The 15,199-nt window shown below is 34.9% G+C and overlaps 2 protein-coding genes across 2 annotated transcripts in view; one reads left to right on the top strand and one right to left on the bottom strand.

The window, feature by feature from the left end:
• The window catches only part of LOC108373608 (uncharacterized), an 8,455-nt gene extending 3,245 nt beyond the window's left edge, over positions 1–5,210 (bottom strand). Inside the window, exon 1 of the mRNA XM_017629524.1 lies at positions 5,026–5,210. Within this exon, the coding sequence (XP_017485013.1) occupies positions 5,026–5,210 (185 nt within the window). The remainder of the gene's footprint in view (positions 1–5,025) is intronic.
• On the top strand, positions 3,960–12,149 carry roq (RING finger and CCCH-type zinc finger domain-containing protein roquin). Its single transcript, XM_017629525.1, has 4 exons — positions 3,960–4,218; positions 7,077–7,239; positions 7,545–10,658; positions 10,717–12,149. The coding sequence occupies exons 2-4, from the start codon at positions 7,078–7,080 to the stop codon at positions 10,999–11,001; spliced, it is 3,561 nt and encodes a 1,186-aa protein (XP_017485014.1). The 5' UTR covers positions 3,960–4,218; position 7,077; the 3' UTR covers positions 11,002–12,149.
• The last annotated feature ends 3,050 nt before the right edge of the window (positions 12,150–15,199 follow it).

The raw sequence follows: 15,199 nt of genomic DNA, 5'->3' as shown, positions 1-15,199 counted from the left end.
TATGTACACAAAATGCAGCGATTCGTCCCAGCGCTACACTTGCATCTACGCTTCTTGCATCTTGGCGGCTGTCGCACTTTAACACACAGCACTTCATTGTATTAGTTTTTACCCAGTCTTCAACTCAAAAATCGCTCACAAATTGCAAATTAACACAATTTAAACTGATTTTTCACTAATAATTCATATTTCTCTTTCGCTGATTTGTAAACAAAGGTTTATTTACAAGTTACCACAACTGTCAAAATCGGCAAAACCAAAGTAGCGGTACCACTGACGGCGCCACCTTTGTTCGCTGCACCGTGCTGTCGGACTTTATACTGTGAAGTGAATTTTTATAATACGATATTGATAAATTGCATAATACAATACAGGAGTAATAAAATGAAAAATTAATATTTAAAATCATCTATATATGTCGTTTCAATCAAAAAGCTATAAGGTATTTTACTATTTCAATTTCAGTATTTCAATGATATGTTTGAGACCAATTGGAGAATTACATTGGAGTTCAAGTTGAGAGCTAGCATTTTTTCAACTTGAGAAACAGTCCTTTTTTCATACAAAGAAAAATGGCCTTTTTGTTGAGAACGCTATGATCCTCCACTTGAGGTACTGTTGAGAAACAACATTGGAGATTTGAGAAAAACCTTAGTTCTCAACTTAACCTCAAGTTGAGCTCAAACCTAAATGTTTATCGGGTTGACTAATTTTTCACGATTTCATTTTGTGCGCGCTTTAAAATTTTGTGCCAGCGATTGATGGGCCCTATCACACGGTCAGTAATTATCACGATATTTGGATCGCGATCCATATTGATGGATTGATGGATCGCGCACGAATGCTACGTGTTCAATATTTATCGCGTCAGTATTTGCATAATTTTTGTGCTGAACGCTTATTATGACGCAAGAAAATATTTTTATTTTGTACATATAATTTACAGATAATGCATTCCACAATTATTTTAAAATTTCCAATGTTAATTACAATTTTTTCAATTTGTTTTGAAAGGTTACGAGCATCGAGAACGAAGGCAGAGCGAATACGCTTTCGATGTTCGCATTATGAGAGTAAAAGATGTCCTGAAGAAATGTATGGATCGCGTTTTGAAAGTGCTACACGTTCAATATTTATTGACGGTATTGCGGTCCGCGATCCAGATTTCAAAATTTTTAAAAATTTTGCGATATAGATCACGAGCTATCAATACTGCATGCTACACCGTCAATTAATATCGCGATACTTGGATCACGTCAATAAATACTGACAGTGTGACAGGGCCCAATAGCGATTAATAAGTACTTTCGTATGTTTCTTTGATAAATTCCTATATTACATTTAAAAAAATGCTCATATATTTATACGTGTCTAATTAAGAAATACTTTAATTGGTTTATGAGTATGTAGTGTACATATGTGTTACGCTACAAGTATTACGCCAGAGATTCTAATTCATGTTAATATTTTAGAGTAATAAACGAACGAAGCTTGTGCTGGAGGTATTCTGATAAACTGGTAGCGGGCGCAGTGAAATTAAATTTAACTTTCCTTACAATATTTGTGAAAAGAAAAATGTAAATATATCGTCACCTGAAACGCGAAAAGACGTAACAACATCGTAACTGAAATGTAAAAATCCGTACTAAATTTTATTATTTTTTTTCATTAAAAGATGTGGAAGTTGTATATGTGATTAAATTCTTACCTTATATTTGTTTTGTAAACCACCATCGAACTGCCATCGATGTAGTTTTTCGAAACATCGATTCTTCAAACATCGATGTTTGCACCGTAACTTACATTCCTAGTAGGCATCCTGAAAAAACATCGATGTATCGAGCAACATCGATGGTCGGTCGTGGCTTCTAACATCGATGTTTGTCGATTAAGTCAAACATCGATGTTTTGAAAAATATCGAAGATGTTTCTTTACTAATATTCAACCATTTCACTTTGGCTGCGTTTCTTTATACATTTCGGATAATCCAATTTCACAGCCGGAATAAACAGAATGCGTTTGAGATATACGTTATAATATCATCAGGAATGTTCTAAAGAATAAGTAAACAAAAAAGTTTATTCCAAACGCTCAGAATGAATAAAGAAATGCAGCCTTTGTGTGCGTTTGCTATTTTGAGTGAGCGTTTGATAAAAAAGTACTTTCATGGAATCATGCCCACGTAAGCTCCTTTGATAAATTCGTAAATTCCAATTAATAAATGTAAATGCATATACTTTAAGTAAGAGTTATTTAAGTAAGAGAATTTTAATACCGTCCGCTGCCGCAAGGTATAAGGCATATGAGTAAGTAAAATTCCTTCAATTTTCTGTTACAATTTATTTTTGTTTTTATAGGAAAAAAGTTCCGAATCCGCTGTTGATAAACATAGTTTACCAGACTAACATAAGAAAGCTGAAAAGGATGCTCACAGTTGATAAAATTACCGAGTACCAACTAGCAGTTTACCAAGTACCAACCAGCAGGTGTGAAGACCCTAACTATTTTGCTTTGACAACTGAGTTCGATACCTTTCCGATTAAAATAGATATGGCAGCAGTTTATTCGTTACACCCGATTTACAACTTCTTGAAAGCATGACAAAAACATTACAAAAGGTAAAACCATTGAGGAAGTCTGACGTTTGCATGTAATATTATTTTGAAATTGAAAACTGAAACTCACACACACAAACGTAAAAAAATATCATGGCCAACGAAATGAGAGAATGATTTTAATTGGTAATGTGTTTATCATTCTTGAAAGCATTCTTGCTCGCTCTCTTTTGTGCTTTATATTTGCTTTTACACGCTTCAATTTTGAGAGTTTAAGTTTTTGGTTCTTAAAATGGGAAACAACGAAAGTCGAATAGTAACTAGATCTGAATTGCATACAAATGAGGAAAAGTACTTGAAAATCTCGTTTACGTGAAGATGCTACATCCTACACAAGTGAATCGCAGAAAGTAGGAAGCATACTTTTTCTCGCATGTCAAGTGGTTCGCGAGCTCTCGCTTGCTTTCAACTGTCATTTTTGTTGTTTAGAAGCAATTTTATAATTTCGCAGAGTTCTTCAGAATATCAACATCGTTTATTTTGTTGGCAAACACAAACTTACACCCAAAATTGTTTTGCACGTCTTTTTCTATCTTTTATACGCAGGTTTTTCCAATTTTTTCTAGCTTTTATGGGCACTCAAGTCTCGATCCTTTCTTGGCAACATTTTACAAATGAAAAATATGCTGTCAAATGCCCAGTCAATAAATCATTATCTCGCTTGCTAGAAAATGAAGTACAACTCTGGCGGGATTTTCAGCAGGTGAAGATGGTCAGTAAGACTAATTAAGTCAAGGTGAATCCTATAAGATTCTTCGTTAGGTAATTAAAAGTGTAAAATTGTGGTGCTTGTGATGTAAACAAACGCTCAGCTGACGAACCCGCTTCCACGAATTTTTTTTCTCAAAATTAGTTACAAATACAACGTCGCGTTTTTACGTGATCTTGTATTTTTGGTTCATGCTTGCTATACAGTTCAATGCGAGCGTGAGCGTGAACGTTCGCAAAGGCAAAGAATTCCATTTGTATTCTTATGGACGCTCACACACATCTGTCAAAACTTGTCGTTCACATGCGAATGCTTTGCGTACGCACACAGTTGAGTGTGAGCCTGAAAAAAGGCATATTATGCATTTTAAGTGTGCTTTTTATTATATAATTCTGAAGATGTTTTAATTAACTATCTATTGATGTAGCAATTATTGCAAAAAGTTAAGTAATAACGAAGATATTGGCCAAAATAAAAAGCTCACGCTCATGCTCGTATTGAACTGTATAGCAGGCTCTTCAATAGTTAAACACTCCCTCAATTGGCGTACAGAGTACAAATCGCACCTACATCTCTAGCACTCGGTACCGTTCGATCATCAAAGATATCGATATTAAATTGTTGGTATCGCTTCATTGCACATCGCTACAATAACTAGACGTTTTTGACTTTTCCTTGTCACAGAAAGAAAAAATCTTACATTTGACGCAAGTTAATAGATTTTAATTTTTTAATTTTTGCATTTTCTACCGATTTTACGAACATACTCAATTGAAGCATAGAAAAATTAAATTGTGAAAGTGGCCACGTCTACATACGCGATTGAATTTTAATCAATTTGCTGCGATCTGTGATTCGAATTTAGAAGAAAAAGTAATATGTGCATTTTGAAGGTGCGTAACAAGTATAAAATAAGAAAAAAAATTAAACGAAAAAGTGGAAAAGTTATATACATACACATGTATGTATGTAAAAAAAAGTGCAACGTAACAACCATCTTAATGTTTATATCGATTACGAAGTCGCCGAGGGGCTATTCAATGAAAAAATTATGAAGTGAAAATTAAGTTTCATAATTGAAACTGACTAATGAGATTCAGTTTTTTTTTTACTGGTACACATATAGCCATGACAAATTTAGATTTTTCGTAGTTATAAATGCATTCTTTCGTTTAGCAATCTTGGATTTTTCAGCCAGCATTTCTACCTTGTGTTCGTTACATATGTACATGCATATATGTATACGACTTTATTATAAAGTTACCACTCCCCTAGGGAAGCACCTAGATATCTCCGTATTGGTCATGCGACAGTTACTAATTGAGGAAGTACTCGCCCTACCCCTTTCAATTACCCACCTTCGCAATTATGATCGGTTTGAAATAGAAAAAATGGTATTTGAGTGACTCTTATACGACCATCAGCACTGGGCCTACGCAATTTTCTATGGTTCCTTTCCGTGCATTTTAGACAAAAGCTCTTTTTTGTTTTCCTCACACTTCTCACATTTGAGTGGAAAATCCATATTTGATGCGAACGTTCTGCCGCTTCCGTTTCGATGGCTATTGTTCCAACAACAAAGTAATTTGTCGAGAAAAATTCATACCTCTACTCCGGAGAAGCTGTTGCGAGCAGCATATTTATGTTGTAGATCATTGCTATAGTAAAACCAACAAAATAGGAGCTGCGACGTCGACTACGCATCGAGTGGTGACGCGATGTGAGCAGTCGTGGCTGTTGTTTGTTGTTTTGCTTTGCCATCGTCAACAACATCTAACAAATTCTCTTTGTTTCTGCTTGCACTGCTTACGTACACTAAAGCAACGTCGGCGCAGTCGATGCCACCACAATCACCAGTACGGTCAACGTCGTCGCCAGCTGCCATCTGATCACTGGTTCCAAATATTTCTTAGCTTTCATTAATGCAGTGTATTAGTAATGAAGTTATGGATATTGTTGCGCGTATGCACGTCCTTATATATGTATGTAAGCACTAATAAACTTAATAAAAACACGTTGCTATTTACATACATATGTCCATCCACTAAGTATTGACAGTATCATTTGTCTTCCAGTTGCATCAAAATCTTTTTAGTATCTGAGATTCTCTGTTATTTTTGTCAGCAACAGCTGCTGACGTTGGCAGTGATTTTTATTTGCATATGTACATACATTTGTAGTTGCATATTCTTCGTGCTTTAGTGTTCAGCTGTGAAATAAGTTTTTAGCTGTTAATTTTATGAATGAATGTGTGTCCCCACGAGAGGTCAAAATGACTTTTTCCGTCAAAAATATATTTTTGTATATATTTGTATGAGATTCGATGTAAGGTATAATTAATGTTACTAATTTTCTTTTTAATCAAACAAAGCGAATAATTTATTCAGCAATACCAAATCATTTTTAATCAGTAGCAATTCGTTGTTGATTTAATTTCGAATTAAAATCTGGTAACGGACATGACATATCGGACGTGACAGATTTTTCCGCCATGCAGTATTTTTACCAGCAACACACACTAAAATTAGTTTTTTATTAAATTTTTTCAGATCCCCACCGCTTTGCGTTTTCAAAACCTTTTTTCCCCATCTGAATACGAAATTTAAAGTTATGAATTCATTTACTTGTATTTTCAGTTTACCCTTTTATGCAAAATCCCCATATGTAGATATGTACAGTACATTGTATACTGACTTATTCATCCACACACCAATCATGAATATGTGTTAATTTGTTCCTGGACATTTATGTAGTATGTCGTCACGAATCAATTAACAAAAGCAATATTTCTCAATGCAATCACTTAGTAAATAAATCAATTTTCAATTTTCCGAAAAATAATCTAAAACTGAATGTACAAGTAATATGGCTAGTGTTGAAAATTATAGAATAAAAAGTTACAAATTTCATAACATTACGAAATCATACATATGTATGTATGTACCTACATATTTTTATAATTGAAAGCCTACGTATCGTTAGCAATTGTATTACATATTTACCTTAATTCACAAAAGCCCTAACAAACACTTTTTTCGAAACTGCGTTTTACACAGATTTTTGTAGGATATATATATATATATTAAAAAACACATTCGCTAAAAACTTGAAAGTGTCAGTAGGTCTCAAAAACAGTGGAACTATACCCTTTTTTAATAATCCCTTTCTGCAGTTTTTGTTTTTTTTTTATAATGTTTTTTGCTACTCCTGTAAAATAGAAAATTTGCTGGTTATGGCCTTTGTGAATTAGGAAACGATATATTATATTGTTATTATATTAAATATAGATTATAGTATCTTTCGGTCATCGCCCTCTATTAGAATTAAATCTATATTATTTACTCATGTATAGTATATCTGCACATACATGCATATGTAGGTATGTACGCTAAAATATATGCATACATTTTTTTTTAGGTCAAAGCTCTTTATTTAAGCTTGTCTAAAAATAAATATGGGATGACACCATATCTACACATGTACATATGTATACATGTACTTATATGTGTATTCCCAATATGCCCAAACAAATTTTTTTTTAAATCTTTGAGAAATTCTTTATTTTCAAGTGGATGTACAACATTTTTCTCCAACATATTATCGTATCGATCATTTATCTCCAAATAAATAATAACAGTTTGTTGTCCCTTTCCGAGTCAAAAAATTAAATTGCAAATTTTGCTATTTTGCTCTTCGATATTTTTCTTTTATATTTTACTTAAAAGCGATTTTTGTTACTTTTTAATTGCAGAATGCCCATTCAGGCGCCTTCATGGACAGATTTTCTCTTTTGCCCAATTTGTTGCAATGAATTTGCTGTTAATCACCGTCTACCAATAAGTCTGGGATGTGGTCATACAATATGTCGCCAGTGTCTGGCCAACTTACACAACCGCCAATGCCCCTTCGATCAAGTAAATTAGTTTATATATATATCGTCGTTTAAAGTACAAAACCGCGTATATGAGGTTGCATAAATTATTTTCTAGAGAGTAAAAACACTCATATTTCAAAATGATTCTCTGTCGCATTTCTGGCTAGTGTATTTCAGGACGAATGGATAAGGCTTGAGCCAAGAGCTTGTGTCAGCAAATCCAATTTTTGGCAAAAAAATGTTAGTTACGCGGTTTTGCAGAACGACGATACGCGGTTTTGTACTTTAAACGACGATATGCATACATATAAGTCCAAATGTGATTTAATTGATTATTAATTTTAGACCACCATCACAACCGATGTCGACAATTTGCCTATAAATAACGCTTTATTGCAGTTGGTTAGCACCAACTCAAATAACAACAGTAACAACAACTCTGGAAATGCCAACGACCACAGAAATAACAATGGTGGCGGAAGTGAAGGCCCCTCAAGATGTGACGTCGACTCGAATGCGGTGGCTAGACATATACCTCCAAGTGTACGCCAGCTAAATCCGGAAGATCTGAAATGCTATAACTTGGCAAACAAGTGTATAGAAAGTCTGGCGCTGTATCTGAAATCCCTTGTTACCAACAATGGCAGCTTTGGAAGTCCACTTTCGCGACCGATGCAACGAAAACTTGTTACTTTAGTTAACACACAGTTAATGGAGCGCGAAGGACGTGAGCGCGTGTTGCGAGCGGCACGGTCTCTAGGCGAACGCACTGTTACCGAACTAATTCTGCAGCATCAAAACCCACAGCAGCTAAGTTCGAATCTATGGGCAGCTGTTCGCTCACGTGGTTGTCAATTTTTGGGCCCCGCAATGCAAGAGGAAGTTCTGAAATTGGTTTTACAGGCACTGGAAGATGGAACGGCTTATTCTCGGAAAGTTTTAGTGATGTTCGTTGTCCAGAGATTAGAACCTCGATTTCCGCAGGCGTCAAAAACAAGTATCGGGCATGTTGTACAGTTATTGTATCGCGCCAGCTGCTTTAAAGTATCGAAACGCGAAGCCGACTCGTCTCTAATGCAGTTAAAGGAAGAGTTTCGTACTTACGATGCACTTCGACGTGAACACGACGCTCAAATCGTACAAATAGCCACGGAAGCAGGGTTACGCATAGCTCCAGATCAATGGTCTTCCCTGCTTTATGGGGATACAGTACATAAGTCGCATATGCAAAGCATTATTGACAAATTACAAACGCCTTCCTCTTTCGCGCAATCTGTACAAGAGTTGGTTATTGCTCTGCAACGCACGGGCGATCCGGCAAATTTATCCGGTTTGCGAACACATCTCAAGCATTTAGCCGGCATCGATCCTTCGCTAGAGAGTCCGCCATCATCATGGCAGGATGTGAGTAAAGCATTGGAAGCTGTTCATGAGGTCGTGGTGGGACTGGTGGAGTTCGTACAACACCATGGAAATCGCAAGCTGCAAGAGTACAGTACTGGTCAGACGAGCACGAACACGAAGTATAAAATAAGTTTGTGCCGTGATTTGACGGTGAGACGCAATTGCCCTCGTGGTTCAAGTTGCACTTTTGCACATTCAGAAGAGGAATTGGAGAAATACCGTGCTAAGAATCGTAAAAGTACGAAACTTGGCAGCAGTAGTGATCACACCGGTGCAGGGCCTATTGCCAGTGGAAACGTAAATAATGCGAACAATGCGAAAGGGGATTTTCCACCACACACGCACTCGCATAACCTGGGACACAATCACCACAATCCTCATCCGGCCGCTTTGCTCCATCCTGGAAACGAAAACTCCGCCCCAGTTTCTGCAACAACATCGCCATTTCGATTCGGCGGCCCCCCACCTATGCACGGCAAATTGCCTCGCGGTAGCTATGGCGATACTTCGTCATCTTTACATGCGCACGGCCCACCAGGCTCACACCATCAGATACGAGCCTTGCATCACAGTCCCATACCGTTAAACAATGGGCCAACTATACCGGGTCCAACCGCTGCACATCGCTACGATGCATCCTCCTTTGGAAATGCGTTGAATTATCCCATATCGGGGCCTGGATTATCGCCACATATGTCTCAGGGATTGTCCAACGTCAATAGCTCGCCGATGGCAATACGAAATTCCAGTGGTGGCGTACTCTCACCCAGAAATTTTCAAACGAGTTTCCAAGCCCCGTCGCCACATCCGCCCCTACCACCAAATTTACCCACCAATAACCCACCGAAACTTCATGGTAATAACAATTTAGCCACATCTCTAAGCAGTCCACTGTCTAACAAGGGCATCTACAATGAATTCTACAATTCGGGTATGATAGGAACAAATACGCGTGCCCCATCTTTATTTAGTAATAATAGTAGTAGTGGTGGTATCGTAGGTAGCGGTGGAGGCATAAACGGTGCAGAAATTAAAACCCATTTAGGGCCACCCGAAAAACTTATGCCGCTACACATCGGAGGCATGTGGGATCAACAACACCATCTGCAAATTGGAAATAGGCCAGCGGTCACCGACATATTGAACATAACTCCTGGTATTGGAGGCTCTCCAATGCATCAGTCCACGCCCCTATACCCACGCAGCGATAGCATGTCAATGTTTGCCAAGAAAGTTAACAATATGAATATGGATCTTAACAAAACGCTAAATGGACTTGCAATAGGTGAATCATATATGTTCAAGAACGATTATGGCATTGGCGACAATACAGATATTCCCAGAGGAGCACTGTCTAGCATGCCCAATCATAAAAACGGTTTGATTGGTGGCGATTTGCAATCGCGTCAATCTTTCTGGCATGCGCACAACAGCAATACGGGGCGTGGAGGAAATTTTGTAGACAATACACAAGAACGTACTTCAATTGTACATAGCATGGGCTTAAATCCATCTCCAGGCCCATTCCGCGACCGTGATAGTTTCGTTCGTTCAGACTCCATATTGGATGACGACGCCGCAACGTTCGAAGAGCCTGCCACATCTGCAAGCATGGGAAGTAAGTTTGGCCCCATATGTCCTATGTATAAAGGTCACAGTAGTACGGCTGCTGATGTGTCCAGCACCAATACATATCTCAATAGTTGGAGCAGTGGCGATGTCAGAAAGCAATCAACAAATAAGGAGCATCCGTTGCTGGACCGAAATAACTCTGGCGACCTCAACTACTCAGTATTCTCAAGTGATACTGAGAACAGTCTGGCATTACAACTCCGTCAGCAACTACAGCGCTCTGCTAATAGTCAACAGCAACAACGCCAACATCAAAATCATCAACAACAACAACAAAATCTGCACAGATCATTGGCATTTGATAATTTTAACAGCATTCAAAATTCATTGCTTCCAGATTTACCATTCAATCATATCAGCAATATAGCACTTCCTAATATGCTTTCCGATGTCGACGACAATGCCAATATCGACATAACTAAGGTTTTGCTAACTGCGCTATTTTATATCGAAAATGTTGTACATTTTTTTTTTATTTTAGAATTCCTCGATGTGGAATAGTAGCTTAAAGGCAATGGATTCAAACTACTGGAATGATTCATTATCCAATGCAGCTGCAAACAGCAATGAACTACAAATTCAACGCCAACCGCACCACCAAAAGCAGCCGCAATTTCAGCAACAATTTATTAACAATAATAACAAAGGGCGAAATAGTGAAGAAGGTATCATAGATAGCGGCCGAATGAGAGATATTGAGCAAGAACTCTCTGAAATCGTGGACAAAAGCTGGTCGAATGCGGATGACAGCGGTATTAAGTTGTAGTTGATTGAGCATTAATGCAGGTAAGAGAACATAATATTACGAAAACAGTGGACAAACCGATGCCAGCAAAGCACCAGAAGCAAAGGGAGGCTCCTTCGAAACGATCGAACTGAGTTGAGCGTTGGTCCGATAATTTCCCAAACAAACATACATATAAATATATAGCAACTGTGATTGGAGAGAACCTACATCGGTTGATTTATACGGAATGCCGAACAACTTAATACATTCACAAACACTCATTCTTTCAACTTTAGCATAAAGTAGAAAAAACAAAAACAAGAAACAAATTTTAAGCCTAGCATATATGTATATCTATATATTTGATAGATATCTCCTAGATGAGAGCAAGATATATGCATACATGTAGAGAAAGAAAGATAGATTACGACAAGTTGAGAGGAACCAAAAAAACAGCCACTGCTGATGTCACGATGTTGTAAGTGAATTTCTTTTTTGGTGAATTTTTTTCTGTGTTCGTTTAGAAAAGTAGATTGAAAGCGGTTCTAAGGAAAATACATTTTCTTCTACCCCAAATTGTTGCAAATTGCAATATACCTATGTATGTAAAAAAGAGAGCCAACAAGTGTGTAGCGTATGTAGAAACCGATCGTAGAGAAAGTATGCGCAAAACGACTATTATTATGTAATTATAACTAAAATCTTTTGTATTAGATAATATCGATTATGTAAATGTTAGCGATACTAACAATAGTAATGACGTGATCAATATGAAACTATATTTTATAGAAATTTAATGAAAACAAACTCAAACTCAAACTCAAACTCAAAAATAATGTAATATTTTTGTATGAATGCCACCACTAACCGCATGATGTCGCTTTTATGCAGCCACCTTCCCTTCTTATCACACGATTGCAAACATACATACGAAATACTAAGGCCCATCCGGAGGTAAAAAGATATATGGTACATACAAGTAAATATATTCATTCTAAAACGTTTTAGTGCTTTGCTCACTGCTTATATGTATGTACATATGTATGTATGTGCGTACTTCCGACTGACAAAAAAAAAGATGCTGTAACATTCACTTTAACTTAAAATTTACAATACAGCGTCTTCGCTGGAGAACAATTATGTATGTATAACTCGCTGGCCACGTTTACATACACAACAACAAAAAATACAATAATAAACAGAAAACATTTAATATAATTAAATTTAAAATTATTAAAATTATTGTATACATGCCTATATCTACTATATATTATATATTTCTTAAAGAAATTTAAATTACGCTATTGTGCGATGTAACTGAGATCATGATATGACAATGATAATTTTCTGATGAAATTGACTTTTTTAAATTACATTTTTTGTCTGATAACAGATAAAAAAAAAAAACTAGAAAATTTATACAAAATATATATATGTATATCTATATGTGTACATAAAATATAAACTGACCAATGTATATGAATATCTACACATACATACATCAGAGTAACGATGATGTTTGTTTATCATTACTTCACTCGTTTATAGTCCTGTATATTGGAATTCTGTTTGTCGCTAGTTCGATTATGATTCTGATTCTAATGGTATTTGTAATTGTTACCTATGTATTTGTACACGTTGAAAAACTTGCTCCTATTTATTATTATAAATATGTGTGTGTAGTAAATGATAAAAAATTAGTAGTGAAATATCTCAAGTTGCATGCAAATAACATGAGCGAAGACAAAGTTTATTTTTATTTTTTATTTTACAAGCTCTTAGGTACAGACGACGAAAGAAACGTTCATGTATTTGTGTAATAAAATATTTAATATTATATATTAAAAGTCGTGTAAAAAAACTTAATGATTGAACGATTGATTAACTCTTTAATCAATGTGTTATTGCCTACGTTGCAAGATTTATTGGTCATTGTTACTATTTGTAAATATTAGTGAGTGGTTAGCTCAAAGTTGATGTCGCTGATTCTACTAATTCTAAGTACATATTCGATGGAAGTTAAAATGGAACGACAATTGACCACACTAGGGAAGTCGTAATCAAAAAGAAAGTATTTGAAAGCGGCATAATTTTGGTGAATTCTTATTTCCACAATTCGCCTTTGCCTTATAGCATTTTTATACTATTTATTATATGACACTATTTCACTTCTATCAATTTTAGTTAATTGAATGACTTAACTGTAAGACAGTTATACTGAGATTTATGCCTAAATGCACTATGTAGACATTACTAAATTTAGTTTATTAGCAAATACATGTGTATGTAAAAGATATTGTACTCTATTTAATTGTGACATTTATTGAACCTTGTTAGCTATTTACTTATACATATATATATGTTTATACATGTATGCAGCTAACCTCTATAAAAAAGTAAATCTATTTTTATCTGCGCATTTTTGTATATGTAAATTTTTCGGCAAGATGTGCCTCCTGCATACATGTATAAGTATGCAGTTTGGATGTCCTTACTCATGAAGTTGTTCCACTATTTTTCTCATCAAATCGCTATCCAATATTATGTAATGTTAAACATATTTATTTTTGTTGTTTTATTTTCTATATGTCTGCACCAATTCGCTGATGGGTAGATGATCACTGGTAATTCTTTTATATTTTCTTTTATATAGATTTGTTTTTATAAAATACTTTTAGCTACTATCTTATCTAATTTTATTGTAAATAAATGCTTGTGATCTAATATATAATTTAAATACAATATTTCACCATACGACTTTCTCCATGATATTTCCAAGACCGCAATAAATTTAAAAAATGCATTATTTCGTTATCATTTAAAAATTTCTTTCAATAAATTTCCAAAATAAAAAATAAAAAATATTTCACGTCTAAGTCACCGCTAAACGATCTAAGTTCGAGTATGTACCCAATAAACATTGGGATTGGTTAACAATTCGAAAATGATTGGAAAACTCATCTTTTTTTCAAGTCTAACCTTCGATAATGAAGGGGGAATAGTTTAGTATTCGATTCGAGCACTGGGCCATTCTCCAGCAAAACGGAAACTAATGGCTGTATATGTATACGTACTGGCAGTGGCAATCCCAAAAATAGCATATTTGCAGACGAAACATTTACAGCGCTTTCTCTCGAACCTTTTGTTTACCGATGCATTTTTAAAGGAATTCACTTCGAGTGTTCGTGCAAAAGAAGTTTGCTGCAGAACAGCGGGAGGCAAATTTGGTGTTCAGAATCTATTCTTGTTACTCTTTAAACATTGTTTGTTAAGAACTTATGCTAACTTCACATTTATTTGAAATAGTTTAATTTTGCCAATAAAACGACCAACTATTAAGAATGAAGTTATCATATTTATAACTGAAATTACCAAATCGCGTATCGGATATTTCTTATTGAGTTGTCCAAACTCATTGTAGTCGTGTTTTATTGTTATCGAAAAAGCATTTAATAGAAATTGTCCTCATATTTAAAAGCAGGGACCGAACATAACAGTTATTGATGAAAACTATCATGGAAAAATTCACTATGAAGGAAATGTTCTACAATTAAGTGAAACATACCAATCGATTTCGTTTTGCACCGAGACTCAAATTTGAAAATAAATTTTTATTTGCAATTTTTATGCAAAATTTAAAAAAATAACAATTATATTTGATTTTTATATTACAAATCCAAAATAACAATTATTTTGGATTTTTATAATATATGGCTTAGATAACAGTTATTGAAGAGTTTTATTTATAAAAGTCATCAATAAAAATCAGTCAGTGACTTTTACTTTTAAAAGTCATTAATATCAGTGACCGACTTTTATTTTTTAAATCAATTGTATAAAAGTCATTAACATTTTTCGCAGTTAAGGTGTTGGAAAACAAAAGTTTACTACGACTTATTCAAATGACTTTTTTAAGTATGATTGAAAAAATAAAGATCAGTGACTGAATTTTATTTATGACTTTTATAAATAAAAGTCTTCGATAACTGTTATTTAAGACATATAATTCAAAAATCAAAAATAACTGTTATTTGCAGATTATTTAAATAAAAATCAAAAATAATTGTTATTTTCGATTTATAAAATAAAAGTCAGAAATAACGGTTATTTAAAGAGTAATTAAATAAAAGTCAAAAAATAATTGTTAAAGAGTGATTTTTTTAATAAAAGTTGTAACTGTTACGGTTCCTGTTTAAAAGTGTACATACGAGAAAATGATTTGCGCTATTTATAATAG

The sequence above is a fragment of the Rhagoletis zephyria genome, unplaced genomic scaffold, assembly GCF_001687245.7.
Source record: "Rhagoletis zephyria isolate East Lansing unplaced genomic scaffold, Rhagoletis_zephyria_1.1 Rzeph_scaffold_06858, whole genome shotgun sequence".
Lineage (NCBI taxonomy): Eukaryota > Metazoa > Arthropoda > Insecta > Diptera > Tephritidae > Rhagoletis > Rhagoletis zephyria.
This window is presented reverse-complemented; position numbering and strand designations above follow the sequence as displayed.

Excerpts from the sequence above, each read along its gene's own strand:
- roq (XM_017629525.1), top strand. The coding sequence starts at position 7,078 with ATGCCCATTCAGGCGCCTTCATGGACAGATTTTCTCTTTTGCCCAATT. Across the intron at positions 7,240-7,544 it reads GCCAATGCCCCTTCGATCAA|ACCACCATCACAACCGATGT; the intron begins GTAAATTAGTTT and ends TATTAATTTTAG. Across the intron at positions 10,659-10,716 it reads CCAATATCGACATAACTAAG|AATTCCTCGATGTGGAATAG; the intron begins GTTTTGCTAACT and ends TTTTTATTTTAG.